This window comes from Charadrius vociferus, unplaced genomic scaffold (genome assembly GCF_000708025.1).
Source record: "Charadrius vociferus isolate BGI_N301 unplaced genomic scaffold, ASM70802v2 scaffold332, whole genome shotgun sequence".
Taxonomy (NCBI): Eukaryota; Metazoa; Chordata; class Aves; order Charadriiformes; family Charadriidae; genus Charadrius; species Charadrius vociferus.
Window position 1 is genome coordinate 3520661 of NW_009647418.1, and position 11260 is coordinate 3531920.

At 51.3% G+C, this 11260-nt stretch overlaps 1 protein-coding gene across 1 annotated transcript in view; it reads right to left on the reverse strand.

Annotated features, from left to right (window-relative positions):
• Window positions 1-7391, reverse strand: part of ATXN2 (ataxin 2) — a 61385-nt gene extending 53994 nt beyond the window's left edge. The window contains exon 1 of the mRNA XM_009880361.1: window positions 7234-7391. Within this exon, the coding sequence (XP_009878663.1) occupies window positions 7234-7391 (158 nt within the window). The remainder of the gene's footprint in view (window positions 1-7233) is intronic.
• Window positions 7392-11260: the final 3869 nt, after the last annotated feature.

Genomic DNA, 11260 nt, shown 5'->3' on the forward strand with positions numbered 1-11260 from the left:
TGTTTTACCTTACAGGCCCACGTAACCTTGTGGTTAATGCGTTATTAGCTAGATGACAGATACTAGCCGAAACGGGCTCAGCACAAAGAATTTTTCCATTGAAAATACTTGCCCTAGACAGAGCCAGCGGTTTTAAAGAAACTACATTTTTCAATCGCTTTAGTGAACTCACAAGACCCTTTGCTATTTCGCAGCCACGGAACCGAGAGAGAACGATAGCGAGGATTTCTGCAGACCAAGAGTTTCTGCGGGAGGCAACTAGCACCTGCGGAGCTGCAGACAGCTCAGGCTACCACTGGAACAAATTTTAGGACCATTTACTTGAAAAACAGAAGTCTCTCACTGCACATGATGGGGTAACTAATGTTACCTAAGAGAAGCTAAGACCTTTATATATATATACACACGGAGAGGGCCTCCAAGCGCTGCCACACTAGGAGAAACACAGCAGGAAAGGAACCTGAAGAGCCAAAATATGACTTGAAACTAACTAAAGTAAGCTACAGCTAGCAAAGATGACTGACTTGGTGTGTTTCGTCAGCGTGCTTTGCATTTTAAAAGAAAGTTAGCAAGAAAAAGCACAAGGAAGTCTGCTAAGAGACTGAGTATAACATATCCAGGTCACTTAATAGTTGGGTTTTTTTAAAGGACGTTACTTCAATGCTTTTTCAGCTAAGAATGTTTACAGTGCACCGCGATTAGTCACTATGTATGTGGCTAAAGGTTAAGAACTATTAGAGAAACTGCAGCGCTGCGAAGCAGCAGCAATGCTGTGGGGTCCTGCTGCCCAAGGTGGAGCCCTTGATATTCAAGGGTGTCAAAAACACAGAAATAAGTTCCCTGGACAGAGGTGGTTTCCATGACATGATATGAACATCCTAAACTACATTTTTGGGTGACATTACATGCTTGGAAAGCGGTGTATGAATAAGACTTGTGTCCACGTCTGCAGTAATGACTCAAGTGCAGTTGCAGTTTGACTTGTTTTCTCCTTCAATGTATTCTTTGTTTTGTTAAGCTCTGTTTGGCTTTCATTGTGCCCTCCCTTTTTTGTTTGTCAAGCATCTTTGTAAAAAAAAAGAAAAAAACCATTAAAAGTAGATATAGAAGTGACCCAATATAAAATATCTCTGGCAGTAGGGATGACCAGAGAACCTGCGGGTTGGTTTCCAGTGGCAGCCGGCTTCTTCGGTGACCGCCGGCGCAGACACTGCTCATCACCTTTCTGTTGTGAGCGCACGTCTACAGTGGACTACCCACATTTCCAGCATAATGTGATTATACTGCCATGACGGCACGTCATTCCCTTTAGTTCTACCTGCATAGGCTCTTCTTTGACAGCCCACCATTCCCAATATTCTGTATTTCTTTATGGTTTAGCTCGACTAATTTCTCCCCTTTTTGGCCATTCCCTACCGTTAGAGCTACTAGTTTAGTTGCAAATGAGGTTTTGACGAAGCCCGGCCACCAGCCCATGCGGTGGTCTAGCTGTAGAAGTGTTCAGGATTCAAAATCACCTGCTCTGTGGTCAAGAAAGAAAAGCAAGAATTTCTAACAGAGAATCACGTTTGGTTTTGCCCTTTCTGTCCACGTTCCAGGTTGGAGCTGCTCTTTTTTCCAAGACTACTGTTTTCATTCAGATTTGCGACTACATGTGCAGGCTGTATTTGCATACGAGGATGAATGAGTCTGATAAGATCATTACTTACCAGGAAGTGCTACGTGATGTAACGTTTCCTTGATCTAACCTGCTGTTAGGTTTCTGCTCTCTTCCTTGAGCTACCCAGGGTGATCCTCAACAGCACTCAACAAGATGAAACACGCTTGCCTACCGAGGGACAACCGGCACAGGCGCTCAGCATTGAGTTTAAGCAAAGTCAGCTGCTGGAGAAGCTCGCAGAACTGAGCATTTCTACACATGTGTTTTCTCTTCCCTGAAGACTTCTGTTATTTAGTGCCATTTTCCCTAACCCGGTTCTTGGAGGCTAAAGCTTTGTGAACAGTGCTATGAGCACAGGGATCTCCAAACACTTGGAAAGACATTAGGAAGACACATCAGGCACTCTAACGAACAAGAAGCACTTCCCAGGGAGATACGATATTAACTCATCAGCAAAGCTGCCTTCAGTACTAGCTGATGAATGCACTACTGGCCGAGCCAGAAAGAGATATGTACGTGACGACGAGGAAAACCAAAGCCCAAGTTCCAGACCAACCAGGCAGGACAACTGCTGCCCGCCTCTGCCTTTCCTCCCCACCCTGGTGCCTTCTCGTTGCCTGCAGCCCCTCAGATTCACAGCTCGGCCCCAAGCAGAGGTCAGCTCCTCTCAGATACAGTTTTTGATCCACACTTGCACTTTTCTCATAGAATAGTTTGGGTGGGAAGGGACCTTTGAAGGTCATCTAGTCCACCCCTCTGCAATAAGCAGGGGCATCTTCAACTAGACCAGGTTGCTCAGAGCCCCGTCCCACCTGATCTGGAATGTTTCCAGGGATGGGGCATCTCCCACCTCTCTGGGCAACCTGGGCCAGTGTTGCACCACCTGCATTGTAAAAAATGCCTTCCTTATATCCACCCTAAATCTTCCCTTTTAGTTTAAAGCCATCACCCCTTGTCCTGTCACAACAGGCCCTGCTAAAAAGTCCCTCCCCAGCTCTGCTGGAGCCCCTCCCAGCATCTCCGTGCCCTCCTCTGGCCCCGCTCCAACAGCTCCGTCTCCTTCTGCTGGTGGGACCCCCCGAGCTGGAGGCAGCACTGCAGGGGGGTCTCCCCAGAGCAGAGCGCAGCAGAGGGGCACAATCCCCCCCTCGCCCTGCTGGCCACGCTGCTGGGGATGCAGCCCGGGATGCCGGGGGCTTTCTGAGCTGCCAGCACACATTGTCGGCTCATGTCCAGCTTTTCACCCCCCAGCACCCCTGAGTCCTTCTCGGCAGGGCCGCTCTCAATCCCTTTAATAGCTATTTCTTCCCAGTTTCTCTGAGCCCACCAGCATCCCCCTCCAGCTCAGTTCAGACAGGGTGCAGGTGATGGATATGCCTACTGAGCCACGCGTCCCAGCTGCTTCTCCTGCAACCAACAGGAGATGAAGGGAAATGCTGACATCCACGGAGCTCAGGAGAGAGGTACAGAAGTGCCAGAGCTCGTTTTACCTATAACCAACATTTTGATGAACCTTGCTCTCCATTTTCATTGACCTCGGACACTGAACAAAAGCATTTCCTTCCTTAGGTGGCAAAGCTGCAGGACCCGTATGGTGATGCTCCAGCTCCATAGCAATTGTTTCGGGACAGAACTGCAAACTGGGAGACCCCAGTTCTGCCCAGCAAACTGCCAGGCAATCTGCAGCCGGGCGCTTTACGCTTTCAGATTTCACATTTTTACAAAAGGGAGGGGGGGAACCCAGCCTAGCTCCCGCTAAGCAGCGGCACACAAAGTGATCGTTATGCCAAGATTTAGCTCTTAAATCCCTCAAGATCTGGTGCTCACAGAGCATAAACAACCTTTGCCTCACAGCCTCGTCGAGCTGTACCTCCACCTTTCCCAAGCGCAGCTACACAGACCCCGCAATACCCACCCTCTCCCCGTCCCTGCGCTGAGACAGGCATGCCAACAAGAAAGCCAGTTGCCATGGCATTTTTTTCCCCCTACAGACAGATGTCCATTAAAAACCAAGTCAGCCTCAGGTTTGCTTCACAGAGCAGCTTTCAGTTATTATTACCAGCCCGCAAGGAATTTCCACTGTGCCCCTTCACCTCAGATGTTTCAATGCACTGCAGTATTAATCCCTGGGGATTAGGAGGAAACTACTACAGAACAGGCACAGGTACATTCAAAGGACAAATTTAGGGTTGTGATCTTGGTTTATGTTTTTTGGCAGATGACTACCACACGACCGTGTTTGGAGAGGGTTGAATTTTTTCCCTCTGGCACTCCTTCCCTTGTTCGCTAAGACTCTGTGCTAAAATCATCAGGCAAATCGGAAGCGAGATGCAGAACTTTTCCCCTCCTCCGACACGTTACACCTGGGGATCAGATCGGGGATTTTGTCTTCATGAGGAACCTGCCTGCCCCCGCCAGGAGCATCAGCCGAGCCTCCATCCGTGGAGAAAGGACCAGCACCCCTCCGCACAGGAACCCCAGGCAGCCTCTGCAAGCGAGGCCAAGTGCTTCCAGCAAACGCACACGTGTGATGTCTTCTTCCTTGGTTACATGGCCACGTTTTTATTTAAGATTGGAAAAAGAGCTTAATGGATTCCATACTCCCCCTCAGCCCATCCTGCCTGCGGTGGAGGCCAAGGGCTCATCAGAGGTGTCCCTCGGGAAAAGCAAGGGAGCTTCCTACTACAGTGCCGGCAGCGCATCACCAGCATCTCTGCAGGGCTCAGCTTCAGCGGGAATGATCAGGTATTTTTATTTGGACGGTAACAGCACTAAATATGTGAGAATGAGATGCTGAAACTTGACTGTACAGTGCAATTAGTTTTCCTTGCTAAAGCACCGCAGGGCTAAGACAACCGGTAAAGAAATCCTCTTAGTGATGTCCAGGGAGGGATCTCCCTTCTCACATCTGGCTCTAAACCTGGCACGGCGTCTAACGTGTTCTTCCTTTAGGCTGTGGCACTCGAGAGACGTAGGCCTTCTGCGTGGGAGCTGACATTTTGGAGACGTTATTACAACTCGGAGCCCTGCATCCGGGCTGGCTCGCAGCGAGTTTTCCACGGGAGCCCGGGTCTTCAAGGGAGCCAAACGCCACTGCTTCGGCTGTAGGAATGACAAATCCTCGTAGCTCTGTAAAACAACCGTGGCTGAGCACATACCCAGATGCGGGGTCCCAAGGGAACGCTCTCTTCCAGGCTCGGAGACACTTCCCAAGATGAAGCATTTGGATTTCTCCTCTCGGTTATAGCTAACGCAGCTGCAAATATGATCAAAAATATCTAATCCTCTTAACTGCTTCTGCAGTTTGACTCCGATCGCCGCAGAGGAAAATGCTGTGATTTCAGCACGCTGCCCGCATTCCCACCCAGCTGCCTATAAACATTGGCTTTTACACCTTTGTTCATTCCTTCCCGTTGATTTCTTGGGAGGAGGAATAGGTGTCTGACTCCTTGCGATGAAGCTGCAGTGGTATGTTAGCCAGGGGTGGAAGCCAGGAGCTCCGGGGCTGCGCTCAGCTCTTGGTGCTCCTTCACCAAACAGGCAGGATCCCGTTGGGATTTCTTCTTCGCTCCAGTGAAGCCGGAGCATGTTCGAAAGCTGCCAAGGAGAATTGCTTGGAAAAAGTCTTCTTCGCTCCTCATGCAACCCCTGCGCTTGCAGAGGGAAGCTCTTGGCACGGCTGTGTTCAGACAAGACCGGCCAGCTCTCCCTCCATCGTGGCGGGGCCGCTGGCTGCTGCAGCATCCCTGTCTCCTGTGGACAACTCCAGCTCACCCACCTCGCTCGGCTGCATCGCCCGCTTGGCTTCTCCAGCCCTCACAGAAGGTTTTCCAACTGGGACTGCACACAGACCGTGGATATGAGCCAACGGCACTAGGAGTTTCTCCAGTCTATAGGAATTCTGCTTGGACTGAGATTACCAGTAGTGTACAGGAATTGTTCTAGGAGATCTAGTCACGTTTGACATGCTAAACAGATTTACTGTGGGTTTATTTTAGGTTTACAGAGTTCAGACACGGAGACCATGAAGCTGCCTTGGAACCTTGCTCACACCTCTAGTGGGGGGGTCTCCCCCCACCCCAGAGAGAAGGACCCCCCCAAGGTGGGCTTCTTTCATGCGCTTAATGCCCTCTGTTTTACAGGGCAAGAGCATACATTTCTTCACCTGACAGCATCACACATCAATACAGACTAATAAATATCACAGAGTCACATATAAAGAGAGACACGAGGGAAGAGGGAGGCAGAGGCATGTAAACGCTTGTCAGGAACATCATCTTTGCATACAGAAAACCAAGGTGCGTCCTACACTGACGCTGACACTGTCCTCCAAGACCATCGCAGCGCAGAGGGGCACTGATAACAGGCAAGAGAAACAGCTAAGTTGCAGTCTACCCCCAGGAAAAGCCCACCAGGGGGTGTTTGAGAATGTTTTGCAACCTCTGCCGGCATTACATGGAGCACCTGTAGCTCCCTGCCCACCCCCAAGCACAAACACGAAGGCTTCACAGCTCAACTTAAGCACTTTTGCGAGCACAACCCCTTCAGCAGCGCAGAAGAGAAGCGTTGCCACTGACGTGCCACCTTCAGATCTTAGAATCTTAGAATCTTCAGAGTTGGAAGGGACCTCTAGAGATCATCTGGTCCAACTCCCCTGCTAAAGCAGGATTGCCCAGAGCACATTACTCAGGAGTGCATCCAGGCGGGTTCTGAAAACCTCCAGAGAAGGAGACTCCACAACCTCCCTGGGCAGCCTGTGCCACTGCTCTGTCACCCGAACCGTAAAGAAGTTTTTCCGTGTATTTGAACGGAACTTCCTGTGTTCCAACTTGTGCCCATTGCCCCTCGTCCTGTCACTGGGAACCACTGAAAGGAGTCTGGCTCCATCCTTCTTCAACCCACCCTTTAGATACTTGTATGCCATAATAAGGTCTCCCCTCAGCCTTCTCTTCTCCAGGCTAAAGAGTTCCAGCTCTCTCAGCCTTCCTTCATAAGGGAGATGCTCCAATCCCTCAATCGTCTTAGCTGCCCTTTGCTGGACCCTCTCCAGCAGTTCCCTGTCCCTCTTGAACTGGGGAGCCCAAAACTGGACACATTATAATCCCTTAGAGTATTTTCTCATGTTGACATGAGTTGCTTGTGTGGGTTTTTTTGGTCACCAAACAGCTGATATTGAAAGGGCTTTTTTTTTTTGCAGGACATCTGTACTATCATCTGTATTGGCTGAAACATCCATAGGGGTAGATGACAAGGAACACGCAGGGCCCAGCACCAGAGACCAGCACAGCCCCAGGGATCTCAGGTTGGGAATAAGACACACACTTAACACAGCGCAAGCGAGACGAGAGCTCGTCCTCACCCCGCTGCCCTCAAGCCCACAGACCCAGCTAACCCATACAACCACGGAGCCATCACATTACTAAAACCTGTGCAAAAGACCAAAATCTCAGTCTCCTGGTGAGGTCAGGCGGGTCCGCTCAGAGCACGGCTCCCACCAGTGAGCAGCAAAGCTTTCCGCTGCTTCCCAGCCTTGGCACAGCACGGGAAACCCTCCGCAAAGAGCTCCCACCTACCCCAGAGCCAGCGCCAGCGCCAGCGCCAGCTCCAGCTCCAGCTCCAGCTCCAGCTCCAGCTCGGCAGTGACCCTCTCCAGGTGCAGCCACTTTATAGGAGCTGTTGGCCCTGAAGGAGGTTCCAACAGGGACCAATTTCCCGGTGGGGAAGTGACCATTGCTCTCTCTGATGTGTTTGATGTTTTTAACCGGCTCAGGATGGAAGGATTTTGACTCTCCAGCTCCCTGTGAGAAGGTGGAAGGAAACCACGTGAGTGTCTTGAGGTTTGTTGTCTTAACTCAATTAACCAATTACTTCCAGGTCAAGAAGGGGCAAAGCTATAAATGCTGCTTGCCGCTATAAATAACGTTTGCTCACGGGTAGTGCGGGAGCAGGAAGGGTTAGGCGTGGGGTTGTAACTTGGGCTCGAAATGAAAGCAGATATCACAAATTGCTTCCTCCTTCCAGCAGAGCTCTCGCTATTTTGCTGTTGCCCCTTGGAGGCCGAAGCGAACCAGTGCAGAGAGTTGGCTCTTGCCTTGGGAAACGTGTGCAGGAATTCAGGCTGGAGAACGAATACACAAAAATCCCTCCCGTGCTGCAAAACATCCTTCCAAACACTGCTGACTGTCCTGGTGTAAGACCTGCTGTGGAGAGCTGCACCAGCTGAGTGCATCTGCCTTCAGAATACAGTTATTAGACCAAAATGCCCATTTATGTAAAAAGAGGGAGGGGGGAAATCCTCAGAGAAATGGATGTGAATCTCTCAGAGCTCAAACAAGAACAGACAAGTCGTTTGGTGCAGATCAAGGCAGGAATTTTCCGTGGGGCCTTGGGGAGTTGGGCTCCGGTGAAAAGGTAAAGGGAACGGAGAGCGGGTGGTGGGACGGCAGCGTGTCCCTTCGGAGCGGCCCGGGCTGGCTGTGGCACGGGCACAGGGGGCACAGCATGGCCGTGGGGCGCTCCAGCCGCTCGGATGGATGGAGAGTCACCCTTGGAGCGATTCTGAGTCCGCTCTGCTAGTGGCACCACACGAGGTTTTTCTAGGGCACAAACCGGAGAGACGTCACCTCACCCGAGACCTCAGGACCTAAAAGAGCATGTGTGTCACGGAGGGGATTAATTGGTGTTAAGGGACAGGTTCTTCCCAAGAGGCAAATTAGCCCACCGAAAAATTAACGAGTCCTTGGAACCATGTGAAACAGAGCGATGCCAGCCAGGCATCTCACCCCAAACTGCAGTACCTGTGGCCGGCTGGGCTACACCGGGCAAGCTCCTCAGGCTGCTGCTGGGCTGGCCACAAAAGGGCTCATGGAAAGCCACCAGCAGAGAGACCAGGGGGTTCTGGAGCTCAGGTGGCAACAGATCTCCTGGGCACTGCGTTCCCCTCCCACCCCAGCAGATCCTGCTCGGAGCTGAGGGATGTACCCTGCGGATGCTGGAGGTAAAGCCCACCTCACCATGGAGTCGAGTCCCACCAAGCAGCGCTGCTTTTGGGACCTCCTGCCAATCTGGACTTTGCTTACGGGGAACAGCCCTGGTATGAAGCAGTGACAGCTGAGCTCTGGGCTCCAGCTCACCCCGAGCTGCACTGCATTTCCCTTCCAAGCAGGGGGACATGGCCCTTTCTGTCCCTGCAGTCCCTTCGGCTGCAGGCGCTGCTCCTCCCAGCTGCTGAGAAGCCGTGCCGACCCATCGCCCTGTCTAACCGCCTCTCCCCTCCGCTCGCTCGGGAACAGCTGCTGGAGTGAATCATTTCAGCATCCTCAAAGCGTGGAGGACTCTGCCAAGCTTCGTGCGACTTCTGGCTGTCACTCCGCTCCATCTGTGTTTCTCCATGGCCATTTTAAATCCCGCAGCCTTTCCTGCGGTCCCCAATGACCTCCTCGCACGAGCAGGCGGATGCTCTCGCTACAGAGGTGCTGAGCTGACATCGGAGGTTCTTGGGCTGCCTTGGGTGTTTCTGTTACCGTCCTGCCCACATATGCAGAATCACGAGTCATTTTGCCATCATGTTCCCTCTCTGCCAGCCGGTGAATCAGGGGCCTTTTGTGGAGAGGGAACAGCAGGAACCAGTGAAGTTTACTGAACGTGCTGGCCGCCAGCGGTCCTTTGCGGGGAGAGCAGGTCCCCCGTTTCTTGCTCCTGCTACAACATCTCTCCATTGCTGCCACGTGGCAAGCGCCAAGGCAGGCTTTGTCCCAGAGCTCTTTGATAGCACTCCAGCCACCCCACACAGCACTGGCAGAGACAGTAAAAGCCCTTTGCTGTTCATCAGGGAGCGGGGGCGTGTGTTTCTTTCATGATTTAAAAAAAAAACCAAAAAACAAACCAGTCTATTTTAAGGAGTTGGGCCAATCTCAGCTGTCCAGTACTTGTTTTTTTTTCTGCTGCTGCAACCTTCTCCTGTGGTGATACTGAGTCATCAGCCCCAAAGCTGACCTGTTGGGTGAGGCACAGACGGCAAAAACCCCATTACAGGCTGGAGAGCGCTGGGCGCCGCTGCTTTCTCCAGGCAGTGGGGTGTTCGCACGATGGGTAAGGAAGAGTCACAGACCGGCCTTCCCTGGGACTTTCCCCTTCACCACACACCACGCGTGGGCTGAAGCCACATCGGCGCTGCTTCTGCCCCGCGGCCAGACAGAGTTTGGTCCCACCGTGGGGGAAGTCTCGCAAGGGAGAGCGCCCTCGGCCTCACCCAGCGGGGTCTGGGGGGAGCCCAGCAGTGAATAAACCCCCAGAGGGACACCGCAGGGTACCTCAACCACCTGGGATGATGATTTTCGGAGAAGGTGGAGGGGACTCAAGGACTGAGGGTAATTTGGTTTAACACAAAAGTATTCAACAACCCTAGTTTTTTCTGCATGAGCTGCCCCCTTCTAATGAGCCAGAGATAATTACCCTGCCTTATCTGCTCTTATCAGCTCAGCTCAACCAAACTTCCCCCCAACCCAAACACGACAAAGAGCGCGTTTGGACAGCTTTGCCTTGGAGTTAAAAAGTAGAAGACTTCAAACAGAGCAAGTCGCATGTTTCGTAGTTCTCCCTGCCTTCTCCTCCCTCCGCTTCCAGTTGAATACACAAACAGAAATACTGCACGCCGGTTTAATTTTCAATCACATTTTTTGAAAATGAATTCCAAGATACAGTACAGCATCTTAGTGTTCTACACAAAGCAAGCTTTCAGCAAAAGGTCAGAGGATCGTAGCTGGTGTAAAAATATATCTCAAATAAAATAGTTTCTATAGGAGAGCAAGCTGGGTCGTACATCTCTAGGTCCTTAGAATAATTTACAGAAGGCAGAGGCCTGGTTGTACAATCCACACACTAGAAAAGAGTTAGTGTACATTCATGCTACAAAGTTAGGAAAGGGAGAAGTTCCAGATGATCGGGGCACATCTCCAAACCCGGGCAGAGGATGCAGTGAGTGCACGGACAAGCGCCCTGTAGCAGAAAGTCAGGAAGCAGATTGTAACGACTCCCCTTCCAAGAACCGTTCTATTTATTGTAACTCGTTCCTTTCAATTGGCCCAAAAGAACAACTTCTAGCAATAAAGGACCAGCTCTTTTATTTCTTTGTTCCAGTCTGGAGCTGGTATAAGTCAGAGCTGTATTTTCAGTGTCACAGACTACGGTCATGGCTGTTCCTGCAGTTCAAACAACAGGAAAGGATCATACTATGGTCTGAAAAGACAACTGCAGGACTCCCCCGGCCATTTTTAATAGCCTTTAAACGCCGAGATTGCTGAGCGCAACACAGCAACCAGGACAGTCACTTCCCCAGCCGGGGTAAAACTCTTCCCACCCCAGAGCATCAAGCTCGCTATATATTCTACATGAAAACCAACAAAGAAAAACCACCCAGATTCATCCTCAAATTTCCCTTACGGGATCTACGTACCTTTGGGGCAAAAAACATGAAAGTTTTGCCAGCTGAGATTTTGGGAAGAGCCACATTTCGGAGCAGAACAGGCAGCGCGAAGTGGATACAACAGCTGCATCTAGTGGCGGGGGGCCTGCCCGGGGGCAGCGGCGCCAGCACCGTCC